The following is a 22,417-nucleotide window of genomic DNA, read 5'->3' on the forward strand; positions in this document are numbered from 1 at the left end:
ATGGCCTACAGTGCCGTGTGGGACTTGCCCTTGCCTACCTCTCAGCCTCATCTAATGCTACTTTCCTCCTGGATTATTACAGCCACACCCCAACGGGCATTTCAGATGGAGATACATGAGTGGCTTCCTACCTTGGGGCCCCTGCACATGCTGTTGCCTCCTCTTCCTCAAATACTCTTCCCTCTGACATTTGTTCAGCTAAAGCCTTCACATTATAAACTTCCAGCTAAAATATCCCTTGTTCAAAAAGATATCTACACTCTCATGTTTAGTACAGCACTATTCACAATAGCCAAGATTTGGATGAATGGATAAAGAAATTGTGGTACATATACGCAATGGAATATTATATATCCATAAAAAAGAATGAAATCTGGATGGAACTGGAGAACATTATGTTAAGTGAGATAAGCCAAGCACAGAAAGATAAATCTCTCCTGTTCTCACTCATAAGTGGGAGCTAAATATTAAAAACAATTGATCTCATGGAGACAGAGAGTAGAATAATGGTTACCAGAGGCTGGGAAAGGTAGTGGGGAAAAGAGGAAAAGTGGGGATGGATAATGGATGCAAAAATATAGATAGATAGAATGAACAATATTTGATAGCACAAAAAGGCGACTATAGTCAAAATAAGTTAGAGGGTATACTTTAAAATAACTGAAAGAGTGGAATTGGAATGTTTCTAAAACAAAGAAATGATAAATTCTTGAGGTGATACACACTGCAATTAGCCTGAGTTGATTCATTCACATTGTATGCCTGTATCAAAACATCACATGTACCCTATAAGTATATGCAACTATTATGTACCCATAATAATTAAGAATAAAAATGTTTTTAATAAAACAAAATAATAAAAATAAAACCCCCCTTCTTCAAAGCCTGATAATCCTTGACCAATAGGAATCATATGTCCCTTTATAATCTCATATTATACCTCACATTATTTCATAGCACTTGTCATAATTTATAAATTTCACTATTTTTAAACACACATTTAATCAGATTATTATTTTTTAGTGTATCTCTTCTTCATTATATATTAAGAGCTCTGGGGGAGTGGGCAGAGGCTTTGTTTACAATTGTGTTCTCAATGCCTCGTGTATAGTAGGCCCTCTATAAGTAATTATGGAATAAATGAATAAGAGAAACTGAACAACATACCTGAGAAGAAGATGGGGAGCAGAAGGTAGAAGCATAAATCAGAAGTGACATTAGTAGCGTACTGACATGAAGAGTGCCCCCCTCCAAACTTCGTGTCTACTCAGAACTTCAGAAAGTGACCTTATTTGGAAACAGCATCTTCGAAAAGGTAGTTAATTAAGTAAAGATGAGGCCATGCTGTATTTGGGTGGGCCCTGAGTCCCATGACTGTTGTCCTTATAAGGAAGCCATGTGAAGAGAAGAGAAGAAGGCCCTGTGATTGGGGTAAGTAGCTACAAGCCAAGGAATGCTAAGAATTGCCAGAAACTATCAGAAACTATGAGAGAAGCATAAAATAAGATTCTCCCTCAGAGCCTCCAGAAGGAACCAACCCTGCTGACACCTTGATTTCAGACTTTTGGCCTCCTAAACTCTTAGAGAATCAATTTCTGTTGTTCTAAGCCATCTAGTTTGCAGTAATTTGTTACAGCATCCCTAGAAATTAATACAGACAGACAGATAGACAATGATGAATATAGATAATAGGTAGACAGATGGATAGATAAACAACCAAAACAAGAGCAAATAACTCCAACTAGAAGCTGAGGCAAGCTGGTCAATGCTGTTGGCAATTAAGTGTACCTCTGATCTTCTTGGAAGCCATGACAAAAAAGATTGTAAGATGAGTTGGAAAGTTTTTTAATCAAAAAAGAAGTGGAAGTGAACCTATCTTTAATTCTGAATTCTAAAATAATTCTTTTTTTAAAAAAAAATGACACCGAATCACAGAGTTGACGATATTTACACAATGCAAAAATATTGCTTCTCTAATTCTTATATTGATGCTTCACAGAAGGTGACAGCATGATGTTAGATGTGACTCAATGAAAGCCTCTTGAGGGGCAGTAAACATGCAATTCATACCATCTGTTTCTTTATGACCCACTCAACCTGTTTCTGAAAACTTAGGCTACCTGAAAAAATGGACTTGCTCATCCAAAAATATTTATTGAATACCCACTATGTGCTAGACGTTGTTCTAGATATGTTGTATATACCATTGAAAAAAGAGACAAAGATCCCTACCTTCAGGGAGTTTGCATTCTAGCAGGAGGAGACAAACATAGAGTGGACATAACACATATAAGTAAATTATTAATAGTGTGTTACAAGGTGAGAAGGAGAATAGGGGTGGTGACAGAAGTCGTGGAAGGCCTCATTGAGAAGATGATCATTGATCAAAGATTTGAGGGAGGCATAGAGGAAAATGGGGACTTAGGGAACTAGCAGTTGGGAAATTGTAGATGTAGTCAGCTGGAAGCATTGGATAAGAGGGTGATATCAGGATCAAGTGGTACTTGTTAGGACAACCTTGGGCCCACATCCCAGGTCAGCTGAATTAGAAAGGGAGAGCGAAGTAGGAATCAGGAGAATGGAGGAGAGGTGTGTCCTTAATTGGAACTCCAGAGACAGAAATAAAAGAGGGTGCTAGTAACATCTATATGTGTATAGAGATAGGAAGGCCACCCCTATCATCAGGGAATACTATGAATACACATAGAGTTATTCCCTCTTGGGGATGGAAGTCTGTACTATGGCATATCCTGGTCTGTGCAGCAACACACTGTTCTATAAGGTTGCTCACCTGTGTGCATTGAAGCAGCAATACATATCATGGTGCACTGACATATTTGTTCTGACCAACCTAAGACAGAATTTCAGGATCATCAGAACCTAAAGATAGAACATAATTAAATGGAAACAAGCTTCAGCTCATTGGCTGAGCTTGGTCTCCTGCGCAGAGGCCCTTTGCCTGCTGCATTTCCCACGGCTCAATACACTGAGTCTCCACCTGCTTTTTTTTTTTTTTTTAACTTTCTCCCAGACAAGGTCAGAAAAAGAAAGCAGAATGTTAGTGCCTTGCTTGCCATTCCTTTTGCCTCAAATGCCATACACTGCTGGGCTGTGTTAGTGTATGTGGAGGAACCAGGATTGGCTTTGAAATCAGACAAGCCATCTCGGAAGCCTCCCTCTACCACCAGCTTACCTTTGACAAGTCATTTAATCCAGCTCGGCCTCAGTTTCTTCATCTCTTCAGTGGCTCCTATGAGAAGTAAATTGGCAGTTCAATAAACATGGCCCTCCTCCTCCCCCTCTGCCCAAGGCAGGGGTGTGGGGCACGGAGCAACAGACGCAGGCATGCTCTGGATGGCTCCTCTCCCACAGGTGTTCTTGGCCTTTAAGGAAGCCATTCTTTAGGTTATTTCTGACCTTACTTTCCATTTTGCCAGTTACAGTCTCAGTCTATGTCTATCACCACAGAGGAATTAAACACCTTCTTTCACTCTGAAAAAATATTGTAGTCTGGATAATGAATTATATGATTGCTGAGTAATAAAACATGAAAGATGCTTTTTTTCCCCCGTGTTTCTGGCAGTTGGACATTAATACTTGGCCCTGTGTGAGAACCTTGACCTATTCACCTCCCATCTCTTTGCAACCCCAGAGCTGTCGAGCTACAGTTTCCCTAGAAGAGAAACTCTTTTTAAAAAAATTCCAGGGCTTTATCTGCTCCCCAGGGTCACCCAGGAAATTGCAGGTCCAATTCTGCAGATCAGACCTGGCAATTTTGGAAGAGAAATTTTAAATTGACTTCAGATGTTTCCCCACAATCCTCCAGTGCACCTGTGCCTCTGCCCACAGTGGACTCATTGTCAAACAATTCCACTGGGGAAAACGTATGGCAGGGTGTAAATTTCCTTCATTTTCCTTTGACTCAGCAACAACACACAAAAAAATGTAATTTTTTTCAAGTCCCTGAGTGAATTTAAGAGCTCCAAGGCAACAGTTTTATGAAATCTGTTATTCACAAACCAGGAAAGCAAGGCAGCAGACCACAGTTTAGCAAGCTCCAAAATTCTTCCAGGAATTATTAAGATTTATGATGATACCTCATTTTGCAAATCTCCTTTAAATAATGGTTTGAATAAAGTACCTTTTAACCAAATGGGACTAGTCAAGAAGGAAAAGGAAATAGTGACCTTGGCAGGGAACAGATATCACACTCCAGTGGTCAGAGGAGAATTTTAAAGAAATTATTTGCAAAAGTATGGTTTAAGGAAACCAACAGAGACAGTGCAGCCTCCCAGGGCAGGTAAAGTGAGGGTGCCATTACTGCATCTAGGTTCAAAGGAAGAAATGAAGACAGCCCTTTCCCGAACCTAGGGGGCATGGGAGAGGAGTTTCTAAGAGCCGTGGCCATTTGGTTAAGTGGTACAGCCATCCCACAGTGCCCCAGACAGAAGACAGCCAGGGAATGAGAGCCCGACCTCAGGCTCCTCCCACCCTCGCATCTTCCACCACTGCCTTAGGTCAAGGAAGCCTGTCCACGTGGTCCAGGGAAGTCAGCTTCCCAGAGCGCAAAGCAGGATGAAGAAGGTGGAGAGTGGATCTGCAAGGACAAAAGGACATCCAGTACTGCCCCTTGTGGCAGATGAAAGGGGACTGGGCCAGCTACAGAACAGCATCCGCAGTCTGACCAGCTGAGGATGAGAGCACTCTGCACCTCCAGACAGGGGTCCAGCCTGGGGGAGACAGATCATGCCTTGCCCTGGTCAGGAAGGAGGGAGGTCATCCAAGTCCACTGGAATGACCCTGGTCTTGGGAGTCAGACCACCCTGGCTCTACCATGACGAGGCAGCTCTATGTCCTTGAGAAAATTATAACACTTAGCCTCTCTGAGCCTCAGTTTACTGCATATTTTACTGCATTATTGCAAGGTTTTCTGACTGAATGCAGGAGTCTCCTCCTGCTGTTGTTAAGTACTGAGGGAAACCAATGTGTACTAAGCAAGAGACTGAGCATTGGAGTGAAAGGAGTTCTATCTCTGGAATCCAGAGGCCTCAATTGCATGGGGCAGGAAAAAGGAGAAGCATATTTCGAAACAACCTGAAAGTAAATCATTAAACTCTTCAGTGATTTTATTATCAAGGAAAGTGCACAACAGGAAACGTTGCCCCATTCTTGGACTTACCCCATCCCTCACCTCACCCAATTCCTGACGGCCAGTCCATTCCTGACCCTTCCTATCCTCGGCCTCCCCCAACTAAGGGATGGGGGCCCCCTAAGAGATGGAGTGAAGTTGTCTGTTCAGCTCATTATGAGGTCATTTTAAAAGTGGATGTTTAAATGGTTTGGTTTTGGGGAGCACTGTATAGGTGCAAAAGTAAAAATAACCATGGTATCAAAACATCCCCATCAAAAAGGCACATCAAAATGTCATGAACACAAATTACTTAGCCTCTCTGAGTTTTCTCCTCTGCATAATGGAGGTGATATCTTGTGTTTCTGGCTCAGTATAAGGAATAGAGGTAATGTACATAAAATTTCCTGACACATAGTAGGTGCTGAATAAATGATAGCAATCATACTTGTCCTGACTTTGCCAAAACAAATTGCATGACCTTTGAAAAATCACTTCCCTTCTTTAAACTTGTTTCCTTGCCTTAAAATAAAGGGCCATATGCCATGGCCAGCAAAGCTGTGATTTTCAAGTAGGTGTGTTTAGAGTCGAGTCCTGGCCCACCCAGCTGAAGATACAGATGCTGGGACACAGTGGACAACGACCCAACTGGCCTCCAGCCTGGGCTGTCCATCTCCCAGCCTTGGTTCCCAAGGACCATCAAAATGTACACCTGATATGTTGATATGTGTTCACCTATTAATATTTATTTAATGAGGAAAACAGAGATCGCTTGTAGCAAATCCATTCTTATCCATTAATTTTTGTGGGGAGAAAGGAAGGATTAGTCATTTATATATTGAAAGCCAAAGGGATCACACAAGTCACATCAAGAAGTTTCAATTCCGGTCAGTTTTCTGCCCAGTTTATCTTTAATTCATATTAAAAACCCAAAGGGAATGGTTAGGGCAATGGGGGAGGGCTGAGTTTTAATGCAGTCTTTTCTGCTCTTGACAATGAGGCCACATTTCAACACCCTACTGCCCCTCTCTCATTCCTACCCCTTTCCTTTTCAATTTAAAATGTCACTGTCTGCTATTCAACCTGAGGAAAGTTATGGTGAGGCAAGGAGAGTTAATGACTGTGGATTGCTTTAAATTGAAAACTCATGTATGTCAGGAGCCACCTTGACAGCTGAGTGCTTCCCTTGGAATAGCCTAAGTAATTAAGTTTAATATTTAAGCCAAGCATAAGGTCAGATGGAACCCATCCAGGTAGCGCTTCCTGAAAACCTGAAGAAGCACAAAGCTGTACGTATGTCCTTTTTATGACATGAAGTAGGATTGGGCATGAAGAACGGGAAGCCAATCTCAGAAAGGCCTCACCTTCCTCTACCCTGCCACCAAAACAAATTCATTCATTCATTCATTCATTCATCCATCCGTCAGCAAACATGTATTGAATTCCCATGTGCCAGGCCCCTGCCATGTGCAGCCCATGCAGAGATAAATACAGAGCTCACAGGTAGGGAGAGACAGACTTGTCAACAAACCCCCTATTCTACACTGCCACAGGGGCAGCAAGAGAAGATACAAGGTAGAGCAGTGACACAAACAAGGTCCTGATTCATTCATGGAAGAGCTAGAAGGAACCAGAGCAGACTTCCTAGGAGGGGTAAACCCCATAGGGGAAGAAACCTCCAGGTAACGCATGAGCAAGACACTGAGACATGAAATTATAATTGATACAATTTGTCCTTGCCCTCCAAAGACACTGCATCTGATCATGCTGAATGGACAGAATTTGATGCCCTATTTATATGCACCTATTATGGGTCCCCCCTCCCCGAGGAGTTCTAAAATTACAGGTGGCCACTTTCCTTGGCCCACTTGTTATGCAGCCACAGTTAGACTCACAAGTAAATTAAAAGCTTTTAACTTTTCCTGCATTCAGCCTTGTAGCTTCTGTATTACCTTGAGGTCAAAAATTTCAGCTCTGAAAGTGACATACCAAGGTTTAACTCCAGCTCCACCATTGTGTGTCTATGTCATCCATGCAACTTCTAAAACTTCAGATCTTCCCCAAAACTGGGGATAATAATAGGGCCTGCTTGAAAGTGTGAAATATATATAATAAGATAGTTTATAAAGAATACCTGGCTTAACAAATGCTCCTTCCTCCTTCCCTGAGTATAGAACTATGCACACAGAAGAAAAAAATATTTGGTGAATAATAAGCACACACAAGAAATTACAGCTGGTGCACCAACTTGGACCCATCTCCGACCCATCTCCTAAAAAGCAGGAGCATCTTATCATTACAAGCATCTTATAACTCCAACATTAAAAACATTCTTTTATTTAATGTTTACATATGTTACAGAACTGAAGACTTTTTAATTGGAGAACTTGAGAAATGAAGAACTAGAATTTTCTACTTTGCAAAGTGCTAGGTTAGCTAGCTTTTATAATATTGCATTTTTTTTTCTTTCTTCTAACTCAACATCTAGATATGAGTGGGAAAACATGAAGAGAATTATTACAAACCATCAGGTTGCACCTAAAACAGATCTTTACAGAAACAACAGTAACTATCATCTTTAGCACATTGACTGCCACACTAGAAAAAAAAAATTTTCCCTGGGGCCACAGTGTTTTATTATGAAAATAGAATAAAAACTTTGACAAAATAATCCTTTCTAATCTAATGAAAAATTCGTTATTTTTTATTGTTTTCTGTGCATGAGTTATATGTAACTCACAAGGCGCTAGAATCAGTTTTTACACTGCATGCCAATTGAGTTAGATGTGATTCATGACATACTTATTGAATTTGTTTCAGAGAATTGAGTCTTCTTATGCTTCACAAGGCCCCAGGCTCAAAACTTGTGTGAGTTAAATACAACTCACACAGTAATGTGTTAAATGTGGTCAATGGTATTTCAAAGTCAGGCTGCTGGGTGGGCAGGCCTGGGACCTACAATTCTGTAGTTTTGTTTTCTGTCAGCCCACATCATCACAAAGTTAGGGCTGCTTTTCTGTTGCTCTCTGACTACTATAAATGACAAAAGTTTGAATTCTGATACAGGGAAAACTAATGTCAGCAAGTGTCCAAGTAAACAGATCTCATGGGATAAGGGACTCCTCTTTTATATACCAGAGACACCTGGGCATAAATTACACCCAAGACCACATACTGTTAATAGTTCTTGCCTTTCCCCTGGTTAAATTCAATGAACTCATGAATATTTATGAAATGCTACTTACTATGACACTAAAATGTACAAACGGTGCCAAACTGATTAGGACTATGGTAAGAGACAGTCTTCCTTCCATTTTTTTAGACTTCCATGCACTGAAATCCATGGGGGATCACATGAAATGGGACTCCTCCCTCATCTCTGTTCCCTGTGCAGAGTAGTTGCCTCCAGACTGAAGATTCTGGCTTCAGAAAACAGAGGAAGCACGGAAACATGTGAAGATTGCCATCTAGTGGCTCTCCTGTGCGGTGTGACAAAGCACTGGGAAAGCAATCTTTTGTCTGTTTCTCACAAACAGCATGCACCACGTCTAAAACTGTGAGAAACTGCCTCAGCATTTCCTCCAATGTATTTGAGGACAGTTCTTCCTCGTGCAGCTGTGGGAGTTGGTAGACTTCCAGGACGTGTTGGATGAGAAGGCAGCATCGGAAGGGAACCCTGGGACCCTTACAGGGGAGCCCCTCTCTTCACACAGCACTGGCGGCTTCCGGCAACATGGACACATAGGGCTGGCCAGCCGGGGAAGCCAGTGCGTGCACATTTGGAGCCTCTCGTTGGTCCCCTCTCTATATCCTTCCATCCAATAAGACTTCAGGCCTAGTGTTAGGAGTTGAATTATGTCCTCCCAAAAAGATGTTGAGGTCCTGATGTCCTAACCCCCAGCACCTCAGAATGTGATGTAGTTTGGAAACAGGGTTAGACATGACTGGTTAGGTTGAGATGCAGTCATACTGCAGTAGGGTGAGCCCTGAATCCATTCTGACTGGCGTCCTTGTAAGAAAACTACTAGCCAAGCACAGTGCGGCACACCTGTACTCCCAACTACTTGAGAAGCTATGGCAGGAGTCGTAACAGTAACTGTCATCTTTACTGGAGGATTATTTGAGCCCAGGAGTTTGAAACCAGCCTGGGCAGCATAGCGAGACCCCATCAAGGAAAAAAAAAAGACCACTACTATGCCAAGACAGACATACCGCCCGGGAGAACATCATGTGATGATAAATACAGAGATTGGATTTATGCAGCTGCAAGCCATGGAATGACAAAGATTGCCAGCAAACCACAAGGAGCTAGGAAGAGGCAAGAAAGGTTTTAGAGGGAGCTTGACACTGCCAACTCCTTGATTTCCGACTTCTAGCCCCCCAAACTAGGAGACAATAAATGTCTGGTGCTTTGTTACAACAGCCCTAGAAAACTAATACACCCAGCCTTTCATTTCTAGTGCCTCTTTCGTCCTAGCTCAGGCCCTTGTTTTCCAGACAAGCGTGTGTAGTTGTCAGCATTCCCTAGCTGCTCTCCCAGCTGCTGGTGCCTTGCCGTGTTCAATCTACCCTGCACAATGCCAGATTAGTCTCTCCAGAATCTGACTCTGATTAGGTCACTCTTCTGATTAAAGCCTGTGCTTTCTCTACCAAATAGAAACCAAATTTTTTAGCCAAACATTTGAAATCCTCCTTGATCTGGTTCCTTCCAGCTCATCTTCTGCTACTTTGCTCAAGTACTTCAGTCACAATCAACAACTTGCTGATACCCACACCTCCCCTCTTCCCACATCTGTGATTATGGGACTTCCTTTCCATGCTGCCCTCAGGATCAAACACTTCTTGCACAAAAAGAAAAAATATATATATCTTTCTCTATTTGTTCCCAGAAAGAAGTAATTTCTCAGTTCTCTGAGTTCTTGCAGCTCTTTGCCCTTACCGCTCTGAGCACATCTTTTGTTTTCCATCCTTTGTTATTAATTACAATCCTTGAATGCCTCAATTTGCTCAGCAGTCATAAGCTTTCTGGGGAGGGACCATGTCTGAATGCCCTCAATGCTTTACATGTTGAAACATGACTGAATAAATGATGCTCTCTAAGGAATAACTGAGTAAATGTTGTCCTTTCTTCAGTGTCTGGAGAATGGTCCAACTATCTTTCCACTTAATCTAATACCATGCACTTCCTTGACCTTCCTTCTTCAGTCGCACTGGCCTTCTTTCAGTTCCTCCTACTTGTTTTGTTCCTCCTGCCCCAGTGCCTTTGCACATAGAGTTCTGGAACACTCATCCCTTCCCAGAACATCTACCTAACTTCTTTTACTCCTTCATATTACAGATCAATCATCACTTCCCCAATAAAGGTTTCCTCTTGTGCAAACTCTCCTGGCACCATAGACCCCTCACCTGTAACACTCAAGGCAGGTGTTCCTTTATATCTATGAACATGATACTTTGGTAATGTCTATCTTCCCTACAAAACTGCAAGCTCCATGAGGACAGGGACAGCAGGAAAGTATCCACTTTAGGTCATATTGTATCCCTCTCACATAGTGCATGCTTGATAAATATTTATTGAGAAAACAAATGAATAGTTAAGAATATCTGCATGTGTAAAGATGTGAACAGTCTACTGGAATTTTTCAGGCAAGCCTACAGTAGGCAATAATTATAACCGCTACCATTTTTGTACTTACTGTGTGCTAGGCATTGAGCCTAGTTCTTCGTTTAATCCTGAAAATGAGGCTGTGAGTTAGCAATCGTTGTCCTTGTTTTACAGATGAATGAACAGTAACTCAGACAAGTAATTCAGACCAAGGCTACAGATTTTTAAACAGCAAAACTTTGATTTGAAACCACACACTCCAAAATTCACATTAAATATCAATCCAGTACAACGAAAGAAAACTAAGTATATTATTCCTAATCCTTTTGAATATACATGATAAACATAAAAGACTGACCAGATAGGGTTGCATCCTTAAAGCCATACTGCTTATTAAACTGTGGTTTCTCAATGGCACAACTATATTTCTCAAGGAACTGTTCCTTACTCACCACAGAAAACCCCATCACCTGCCAAAGAGCCTGGCACACAGTATATGCTCAATATACTAATATATTTGCTAAATGGATTTAAACTTGAAATAAGGTTTGTCACATCCAAAAAAGATAAAACACATATAGTCAGAGTCAAATTTCTGTCTCAGAGAAAGCAAATAAAGACAGGAGGGGTAAAAGAAAAAGAAAGGAGGGTACAAAACATATTGACCACTTACTGTGTGCTGGTGCTATTTTAGATGCATTTTTAATATTTTTCATTTTAGATATTACCACATGTATACCTACAATAATGCTATAACACTTTTATATTTTTTCTTATTTCAGCATATTACAGGAGTACAACATTTTAGTTATGTGAATTACTTTTGTACAGTTTGAGTCAAAGTTATAAGATACTATTATATTATTCCTGCTTTGTAGTGGAGAAACCTAATGCTCAGAAGTGGGTTGAACTCAAGACTATGTGGTTCCACAGTCTATACTATGGCTAACATCAATAGAGTTAGATGTTAAATATGGTGACCAGCAACACTACAGAAAGGTGAGAGCTTCCAGCCAAAGGTCGAGGACTACTTGCACAGCTTCTAGAATGTCTGTGTGACCTCGTTCAGGAACCCGGTCTTCTGACTGGCTTCAAAGATGAAGCTTTATATGAGCCTCAGATTTCATCACTTCCATTTCTGACAGTTTTATTTTCCCATGTCAGTTATTTTTTTGCACGTGACCATCTCAGAGTTCTTTATCTGAAAACCTTTGAGGAAAAAAGAAATGGCTTGCTGAAATAGAAGTGCTGTCAGGCTCCCAGTTTCTTCCAAAACAGTCAACACTTTTAATTTACTTACTGCAATGAACGTCCTACAGTCCACATCAATCCACAGTGATAAACAGAAAAGGTAACAAATAGTGTTTTCCATGGAAATGACTAAGAATAATGGCCAGAGAAAATTGAAACAATGGCATTGAGTCCTATACTAATGCTGAACGACAAAGTTTATGAAATGTAGAACAACAGGAACTCAGCTTCACATTTACTCCAGATCCAGCGTAATGTTACATCCTCCACGATGCAGGAGTAAAGCGATTCTGCCCGCAAACTTGAATTATTTCAACGAAGTGGTACCATCTTCCTGGTATTGTCTGTTCAACCATTCAGTTAGTTAACTCTTATGACAAGATTTCTCCTCTTATGTAACATTTCTATGTACATTTCCTCATCTGACTTTCACAATAGCCACATGCAGTAGATAAATTGTCACTATTTTAGAGATGAGGACACTGAGGCTTCTCTAAGGGCTCACAGGTAATAAGGGAAGAGCTGAGACTGGAACCAGGTCTATTTAACTCCCATGCTTTCTCCACTACCCCTCACTGCCTCCTAATAACACAGTCACATAAAGGAATACAGCTTACTGAGAGTGTCCATGCTGGTGACTCCTTTCTAAATAACGACCATCAGGGAATTACTCAGGAGAAGGTCAGCGAGGAATCCATACAAATAACCTCGTGGGCCATTGAAATCAGTTGCTACTTTTTTCAAGCCTGCAATGGAAAGTCTGCCATCAGTCCTCAAAGATCTATGAGCTGGGGTAGCCAAAGTTAATGCTGGTAAGGTACTTAGAGCAGTATGTGGCATACTGTCACCAATACGTGAGGAGTGTTTGTTAAACGGACATACATACACTTAAGTGTCCAGGGTGGGGAGGTAGTCTTTCTTTAAGACTTCATCTCTACTAGCAGGGTAAATAATAATAAAATTAGTAACAGCAATAATGATAACAGTTAAGATTTGATGCTGGGTTGCCCTATTCTAAATTCTTTTCACCCCATCATGCTTCTTTCAAATCTCATTAATTCAATCAGTTGTGATAATAATTCAATCATTAAATATTTTACCCTCCAGGAAGGTTATTATTTAACCTTTCCTTGTCCATTTAACTGTCAAAATCTGTGCTGTCCAGTATGATAGTCACATATAGCTATTGAGCACTCAAAATGCTGGGTCCTATTTGAGATGTGCTGTAAGTATAAAATACATATTTAGCACAAAAAAAGTAAAATTAACTCATTAATAAAGTCTAATGTTTACTACATGTTGAAATGATAACACTGGGTATATTTGGTTAAATTAAATATATGATTAAAATTAATTTTATTTTTTTGCTTTTTTAATGTTGGTGCTAAAAATTTTTAAATTATATATATAGTTTTGTTTCTTTTCTGTGACAGAGTCTCACTCTGTTGCCCAGGCTAGAGTGCCATGGCGTCAGCCTAGCTCACAGCAACCGCAAACTCCTGGGCTCAAGCGATCCTCCTGCCTCAGCCCCCTGAATAGCTGAGACAACAGGTGTGCACCAACACACCTGGCTAATTTTTCTAATTTTAGTAGAGATGGGGCCTCACTCTTGCTCAGGCTGGTCTTGAACTCCTGACCTCAAGCGATCCTCCTGCCTCAGCCTCTCAGCATGCTAGGATTACAGGCATGAGCCACTGAACCTGGCCAAATTACAAATATAATTAATACAATTTTTTTATTGGACAGTACTGCTTTAGATTATTATTTCAAGATGCACTGACTTTATCCTCACATACTGATCTCAGAAAAAATTAACTAGGATGAAAATGTTTTTGCCTTTGAATTATTCTCATGGCATGAACACAAGATGTCCAGACACTGAGTTCCATGATATCTGTCAGACTGTTTTTATTTTCTACCATAATCCATAGCAAGAAAATACATCATATTGAAAACCCAGAACAACCCACTATTCCTTTATCACATATGTACTACATTTAGTTTTATATAGTTATATATTAATATAACTAAAATAACATCATGAAGTAATAGTAATTCCCCTTACTAATGATATTTTCTGTTCGATGATCTGCTATTCTATTTTGTTAATGTTGCTTATGACCCACTAAACTAACTTCGCTAGCCACTAATATGTAGCAACCTATGGTTTGTAAAAGTCAGTAGAGTGCCTGCAAATGAGATACTGATTCTTTCTACACAGAGGTGAATGGATATTTAAATAAATAAAAAGATGAACCTAACAGAAATGAATGAGCTAGAGGAGGCAGGTAGCTAGAGCAAGTTCTGTGGCTTGTTCAGTTGGCAGAATTGAAGGGAGCTCATCAGACTAAATGCTTCCTCCCTCCTATGGAGTCAGCCCTAATGGACATATCTAATGTCCATCTACTGTTCTGTCTGCTCAGCATCAACCCTTCTAATGAGGAAGAGCAAGTGCTTCTTTTGGTACCTGCTCTTCCTGCCAGTGCCCCCTCCCAACACATGTTATAGGCCATGTCCAATGGCTCAGGGATGGGAACCCAACCCAAGTGAGAACAATCAGAGCCTGTACCTGGCATTTGTGGACATATAACTAGAACAGGGGAAAGTCAATCTTTTCTAATGATGAAACCCCAAAGTCTCAACTTAGAATCAGTGGTCATGTCCTCTGCCATGCAGAAGAATTGCTTTATCACAGGAGAGAGTGAAGGAAAGAGAAGCAAGGTGAGAGATCCAGAGAGGTCAATAGGCCCAAGTCCTTACCATGCAGTCACACAGGGTCCCATACTTAGCTTAATGCTCTGCTGTGACCGTCTTGAAATTCTTAATAATTTTCAAACAAGAGGCCTGCATTTTCATTTTACACTGGACTCTGAAAATTATGTAACTGGTCCTGAGACCTTGGTTCCAATTGTTCCTTAAACCATATGTGATCCTTACCCTTCCTAAGACTGGGTTTTCAGCTCTTCTTTCCATTATGTGAGAACCTTCCAACAAATTCCCTTTTTTGCTAAGCTTCTTAGAGGTGGGTTCTCTTACTTGCAGCCAAGAATATGTACTACACTGTGGTCAAAGACATAAGATCAGGCCAATAATGCAATTCCAGAGACTTCAAGCTACCTTGGTGTGCCCAGAGAATAGAGTTCTGTCCCTGCCCATGAGTGTTCTGACCATTCAGAATAGCACTTCCAGGGCCTGTGCATCTCCCTCCAGAGTCTAGAAAGATCTTTGTGCTCTAGAAAAGACATAGACCAGAGTGGTTGGTAGCATTTGGAAACCAGCACTGATTTCAGGCATCTTGTAATACAATTCAAGGTGATCTTAACATTAAAAATTCAATAGATTTGAATTTGCACCCTGTTCCTCTGAGTAACTGGAAAGCAAGCAAACAAGTAAGACAAAATCAGACAAAACATTATCCAAGTATAATATCACAGTCTAGTTGGGTAAAGGGTTTTTATTTATGTAATACTCATGATCAGCTTTAAAAAATATCCATGGATTATCATTTGTTTGCAGAGGAAAACAAAATGACCATACCTAGTGCTAAAGGTATCAGTGGCTGCTTGTGCCAGTTGCTGCATGGTTATCTTTAGACTGATCTTTTGGCTGAACTACAGAACACAGAACTTGCTAACATTTTTAAAAGTGAAGGAGTGTTTGATTTAGTGGCCCGGGGTTCCCCCCCAAGTCCCTTTAAACTGTATTGCTCTTGAACCAAATTTATTTCTTATGCATTTGCAGTAATTGATGTGCTCCTAAAGGAAGGAGTATGAGAGAGCACATGAGATTAATCTTCAACAAGAAGAACCAATCTAGTTGAAACAAAGGGGGAACAGTCTAGAGGCTACTGTCACTCTCAGCACACACAAAAGGCTTCTCTGGGCACCTTGCAGCCATTCCCTGAAGTGTTCTGCAGGACAGCTGCCAGGCACCAAACCACAAAGATGAGGATTGGGCATGAGATGATGGATTCGAAGCAATAGAGTAATAGAGGCTATGTACTTGGGACCTGTGTCCTCTTAAAAAATGTTCCAAATTCAGGAATACGTTAGCACCTGTAGGTGATCCACGTAAGAAATTCTGTGTGATGTCTGGGTGGTCTCTTACCAAGACTCTGAACCCCATGTCCTGATAAAGGTACAGAAGGATGTCAGCCCTGGCTTCCCCTCCCAGAGAATTACGAGGAATATATATACTTTCAATGCTTTGACTGTCATCCCGTTTAGTCCTTACACTGGGCCTGTACAGCAAGCATAAGGAGTCCTTGGTTGCAGTTCAGTCATCTGACATACATTTATTAGGCTCATCCTGTATGTCAGGCACTGTGCTGCCAGGATACTGCAGTGAATAACACAGGTGTGTCCCCCTGCCCCCTTGGGGTTTACTTCCTCAAGAGAAAAAAAAAGTGAGTAAATGATAAGATAAAATAATTGCGAGGCAAACAGGGGTTATAATGGAAAGCTACAAGGGGGTTGAGAGAAGGAAGAGAGGAGGGTTAGGTAGCCCAGCTCTCTGCCTCTGCCTGACCTGGGCACGCCCTGGCTCCGCTACCCTTCCCCCTTCCCTCCCTCCTCCCCTCCCCACCCCTCCCCACCCCTCCCCTCCCCTCTCCTCCCCTCCCCCTTCCCTCCCCTCCCCTCCCCCTTCCCTCCCTCCTCCCCTCCCCTCCCTCCTCCTCTCCCCTCCCCTCCCCTTCCCTCCCTCCTCTCCTCCCCTCCCCTCCCCTCCCCCTTCCCTCCCTCTTCCCTCCCCTCCCCCTTCCCTCCCTCTTCCTCTCCCCTCCCCCCTCCTTTCCCCTCCCCTCCCCTCCTTTCCTCTCCCCTCCCCCTTCCTCCCCCTTCCCTCCCCTTCCCCTTCCCTCCCCCCACCCCCCTCCCTCTCCCCTCCCCCTTCCCTCACCCAGCCCCTCCTGCCTCCCCCGCCCACTGTCTCCTGGGGAGGGGTGTCCCACGAGCCCCCCGCCCACCGGGGCGCAACCGTCCCCGCCAGGCCTCCGCAGCCGCCCCTGCTCGCTTCTCCCACCTGCCAGCCTCGTCCGGGGCCCACGATGGGAAACGAGGCCAGTTACCCGGTGGAGATGTGCTCCCACTTCGACACTGACGAACTTAGGAGGCTGAGCAAGAGCTTTAAGAAGCTGGACTTGGACAAATCCGGCACCCTGAGCGTGGAGGAGTTCCTGTCCCTGCCCGAGCTGAAGCAGAACCCGCTGGTGCAGCGAGTGGTCGACATCTTCGACACCGACGGCAACGGAGAGGTGGACTTGCAGGAATTCATCCGGGGGACCTCCCAGTTCAGCGTCAAAGGAGACGAGGAGCAGAAGTTGAGGTTTGCTTTCAGCGTCTACGACATCGATAAAGATGGCTACATCTCCAACGGGGAGCTCTTCCAGGTGCTGAAGATGATGGTGGGAAACAACGTGAGGGACTGGGAGCTACAGCAGCTCGTCGACAAAACCATCATCATCCTGGACAGGGATGGCGACGGGAAAATATCCTTTGAGGAGTTCAGCGCTGTGGTCAGAAAACTGGAGATCCACAAGAAGTTGGTAGTAATTGTGTGAGCCTTTTTCTTGAGAACGCCACCCGACAACAACTTTTGCTTTCTAATCTCTTTCAAGATTTGCTCAAGACGTCCAGCAATGCTCTCTCTCTGACTCACCTGGAAGTATTTCTCTTCGTGAAGCCACATTTTCTAACACGTGTCATCACCCATTCAGTGTTATTAATTCTTCTTCTCCCAGTGATTTGGGATAACACCCTGAAGTGGGGAAGAGCAAGACAAAGGAGCATTGGTGGGAAAAGAAAAGGAAATAGCTTTTATAAACATATTTTTCTTTGTTTTAATTCAAAGACCAAACTGGAAAAACTTTAAAAGTTCAAAAATAAGAAAATATACATCTTTGCCTTTATTTCTCATTATTTTGTATATGGGAGAAAATTCACAATTTTCATGGGTGTTAGGTGAACTGTTTTCATTTACTTGCAGTGGTTAGGTATCTTTTGACAGATTGCCAACCTTCTACAACAGATTGTAGCAATAGGGACAAATACATTTCTCTTTGCTGAGCAGCTTTCAATCACCTCTCCCCGGGAACAGAAGTCCATCTTTCCCTTTAGCAGCCTGCAGCCCCATTCTCCCTGAGGCATCCAGAAATCCCTGAGCACGTTTGAGGGCTAGGAGTCCAGTCGGGCTCCTCCTGTCTCATTGCTCCAGCTCCCAACAGAATCAAGCTTCAGGGCACTTGTGAGAAATGCTAAGTCTGGACTAAGTGCCCAGCCCAACTACCAACCTCAGTGGCAGTGGGTTTTCAGAACTGGTGGCTCATTCCAGTATTAAGTTCAGCAAGGGGATTTCCAGTCAAATAGGGCAGGGATCATCCCAGAAAGTGCTCTCACCTCCAGCGCTGAGCCCCACCCAGTAGGACGGAATGGGACAGATTCAGAGTCAGTCTTCCCATGGCGCAGAGGTAGTTAAGATTGAGGCTGCAGTGGGCTCTCCCCAGGATGCTGAAGTGGTGATGCTCCCGGTGCTCAGAGATGCAGAGACCGACAAGCAGGTCTCTACAGCAGAGGTGAACACTGGCTACGCTAGCTAAGCTTGGTTTTGAAAATCAGATCTGGGGTCTAGCGGGGAAGCTGGGAGCTCTCTCATTCCCTAATGTGACATTCAGCCCGGAGTCCTTCACACTTTGGTAGATGCCTGTCCAGGGGTGTGCTGGATCCTGTTGGCTCTGGGCCAGATCCAACATGGACATGTCCCTCTCCACTCATTTATGTCAGGTTAGGAGCTTTAGGCTGGCCATGGTGAGAAAACAAAATATATATATATATTTGTTTTGTTTTGTTTGTTTTAGAAAATTAGTTTACCAGTGAGTATATAACTGCCTGCACTCCAAACGTTGCCAGCTCTCTGAGGCCCTACACACTGCTGTCAGTTCTCAGAGCATTGACTGTCCTCAGAAGAGCAGGGCCAGGATTGGTCCCAGCGTCTGCCACTTTACACAGAGGACTACTTCCCATACAAGGTGCTTAAGGCTCTCAAAACACCAGGACAACAAGACATACTCTCCCTACCCTTAGTTAAACAAGCGATACCTCTCAGGTGATTTTTCTCAGGACAGGATCTGTTTCAAAGAGTTTTAGTATTGCTATATTTTGAAGAATCTGGCAACCAGTCTTGACCAAAAAAAAGGAAAAATGAGTCCACAAATTTATTCACTGGCAGGACACTCATCTACCAAGGCACCCTGCCACACTTTTTTAAATAATAGATTACTTAGGAACCACAAATAATAGGAATCCCTATCCCTTTAATTTCTTTGCAGTCCTAAAAAATCTATTAACAATCAGTAAACACTGCCAACCTGCAGAGATGTAGTGATGTGAATCATAACGCCATTGCAGGGTAACATAGTTCAAAGACTCAAACACACACAGGTTTGGATTCAGTAGTTACAACTGGGTTGTTATCACAGCCACTTCTTTTTAGCTGTGTGAGCATGAGCAACTGACTTAGCCTCTCTATGTCTTTCCACCTAATTAAAAAAAGGATACATCCCAGGATTATTTTGAAGATTCAAAAAGATATGTCATGCAAAGTACCTCAAATACTCCATTCATTCTGTTAATTTCCTTCCCTTCTCTTTTCCTCCCTTTCCACAACATCAAAATTTAAAGGACACATGAGGTCTACTGGCTCCTTTTGTACCCTTACTTAGTTCTTAGCCATACTCATTCTAAACTTCACTGGACATTTGTGCAATCCTAGCCCAGAAAGAAAACAGTGGGAACCACGTCAAGGTCCTCCATGCCCCTTCGCTTGCAGAGGGGACCATAGACTATCTTGACTGGAGAACTAGAGAAAGTTCAAAACAGAGAGACTCTCTCATTTCTAGCCCAACATATTTCACCTTGTGGAGGAAAATTTTACATGAGGAAAGTGAGCACATGTCATGTTAGCCAAGAGGCGCTCTTAAAAAGAGACATTATTTATATACCCTGAAATGTACACATTAAAATATGAAAATTTTAAAATTATGACCGAGTGTTTGAAACGTGTTGGATTACATGTTCAAATTTAACAAAGAGGGGAAAAATATTTCAGCTTCTAGAGTGACTGGAATTAAAAAGCTAATTTTCAGTCAATCTAATATAGCCACCCACGGCTTTGTGGCAATGATCTCGAACTAAGAGTCTATTTCTGGCTTTAGCACTGGAAAGATCTGAGCATGGATATTGGGGGGGAAAGAATTGTATTTACTCCCGAGTTAGAATGCTTTGTTTTTTCTCTAAGTCAATTGCCAGTTGCCAACAAATCTAGTTCTATGCAATTCTTTGGGGTAATAATAAGAGTTAACATTTATTGAGCAATTGTCCCATAACTTTTGATATAACCTTTATTATATCATTTAATCTTCACAACATCACTGTGAGGTTGGTGCCGTCATTTCAACATTATAGATGATGCCATAGATCTAGAATCTTCTCCCTCCAAAGTCACCCAGGTGGTAAGTGGCAAAGCAAGGATTTGAACCTGGCTTTCTGACTCAAAACCCTGAGCTTTTGTTTCTACCTCACTGCATTCCTCCTATTTTTGTGGGTCCTATATTTAACTGTCTCAAATTATTTCTGATAGTCTTATTAATGTAATCAAATCAAGCTTCAATTTCATGACAGGAAACTGAGGTCCGAACAGGTGAATTGCTTGTCAAGCAGCGCTCCCCTTTTTCATCCTACGCATTGCAAAGAAACAGATATATTAGGCAAGACAGCTTTAAATCATCTTCCATCTTCAACTCATCTTGAGAAACAGGGGACAGTATTTAAACTGAGAACAGCAACCAATATGCTCTGAGGCTATAGAGATGAGCAACAATATGCTGTCATGAATCTTATATTAATGGACTGCGTCTGCTCTCTACCACGTGTTGCAATCCCTAGGCCACTAGACACTCTTTCTGAAACAGAGAACAAAACACGACCTCAGTGGAGTTGGTTTATATATTCTAAGTGTATCGTGCTTTAGAAACATTCTCAAGGAAAAACCTTCCAGAAATTTTTTTTTTAAAATTACGAATTCCATTCTTCACTTTTTGCTACTGATTCTCTCTGTTAGGATGCAGAGTAGGTAGTTAGAGTGACTATGGTGTTTTATCTCTTTTGCATGCTTTGAAAAGGGAGAGGCCCAGATGTTAAGATACAGTGAAGCCATGGTACAGGAGCAAGGCCACTGGACTGAGGATCAGACTGGACTCCTGCTGAGTTGGCTGCCATGCCTATCCCAGTGGCCAGTGACTGCGAATTATAAATTCTGCATCATGTCACTTTTAAAAGAATTAGCTGACTCAAAATGAAAAACAATAACACCAAAGGGACACTGCAGTAGCAATAAAGCTGTGTAGAGCAGAGGACAGTATCTGAGAGCTCATAGGCTAAATCTGAACCATTAGAAATTAATATTAAGAAAATATTTTATTATTAATATTTTAGAAAATAATATCAAATGTTTTCATAAAGCATAGTACAGCATGGTTATATTCTATTTTATACCTCTGGAAAATATATATGCATATAGTCATAGTTCAGAAGAGAAAACAGAAAATTGAAATTGTTTTTATACTAAAACGATTACAGGTAATGTCACATTTAGTTTTTAAAAATATTTTTCTGAGTTGTTTTAAAAATAAATTAAAATTTTCAAAAGACTGCACAACAGAGCTAATATAGCTAATTAAGTACCAGTTCCAAGTGTAAAAGACGGCTGCCCAAGCTGAGAAAGGACGGGGACTCCCAAGGGAGCCCAAGAAACAGGGAGAAAGAGGGCACCCCTCCCCTCCCTAATGAAAAAAACAAGAAGCCCTGGAGATCTGCAAAAAACAATGCCTGCAGGGCCCAGCTAAATTAAAGAATAGCCACACCTGGACAGTTACCCTGTTAAGGGTCTCAGTTCCTGGAATCCATCCATACCACCAACCCCTCCTAGTTCTCAATACCCACCCTAAAACCATAAGGGAACCAAAAACCCCCCATCCCCCCAGCTCTAAAACATATATAAGCCCACACAAAACTTCTGGGTGGTGCGACTTCTCAGGCCCCTCTCTCGGGACCATTACCCTCGCCCAGGAGCGCTCAAATAAAGCCTCGTTGCTTACCCCTTTCTACTCTGCTTGTCTTTCTTTCTCTGGCACCGACCATCCAAAAACCTTACAGGCATCTCCTCAGCAACATGGTCAGGGCCGCGTTGATGAGCCACTAAACAGTTTCCAGATTACAGAAGGTAGACGTCATCCCCGGGCTCTGGGGAAGTGATGGGAAGTTCTAACAGACCCCGAGTGCTGTCAAAATCCTTTGGAGTGAGCACTGCTAACTTAGGTTCATGCAGTGTCTCCCTGGAGTTGGTAAATCGTCTCCTCTTGTGTTTCTTTTGTTAAGGGA

General features: G+C 42.2%; 2 protein-coding genes across 2 annotated transcripts in view; both read left to right on the forward strand.

The window, feature by feature from the left end:
- The window catches only part of GRIN3A (glutamate ionotropic receptor NMDA type subunit 3A), a 147,944-nt gene that overhangs the window by 112,230 nt on the left and 13,297 nt on the right, over positions 1-22,417 (forward strand). The gene's annotated exons all lie outside the window — the stretch shown is intronic.
- On the forward strand, positions 16,985-17,873 carry PPP3R2 (protein phosphatase 3 regulatory subunit B, beta). The gene has a single exon (XM_045562170.1). The coding sequence runs from the start codon at positions 17,032-17,034 to the stop codon at positions 17,542-17,544; it is 513 nt and encodes a 170-aa protein (XP_045418126.1). The 5' UTR covers positions 16,985-17,031; the 3' UTR covers positions 17,545-17,873.

Source organism: Lemur catta, chromosome 10, assembly GCF_020740605.2.
Source record: "Lemur catta isolate mLemCat1 chromosome 10, mLemCat1.pri, whole genome shotgun sequence".
Taxonomy (NCBI): domain Eukaryota; kingdom Metazoa; phylum Chordata; class Mammalia; order Primates; family Lemuridae; genus Lemur; species Lemur catta.

What these genes read in the sequence shown, in the direction of transcription:
- PPP3R2 (XM_045562170.1), top strand. Translation starts at nt 17,032, where the DNA reads ATGGGAAACGAGGCCAGTTACCCGGTGGAGATGTGCTCCCACTTCGAC.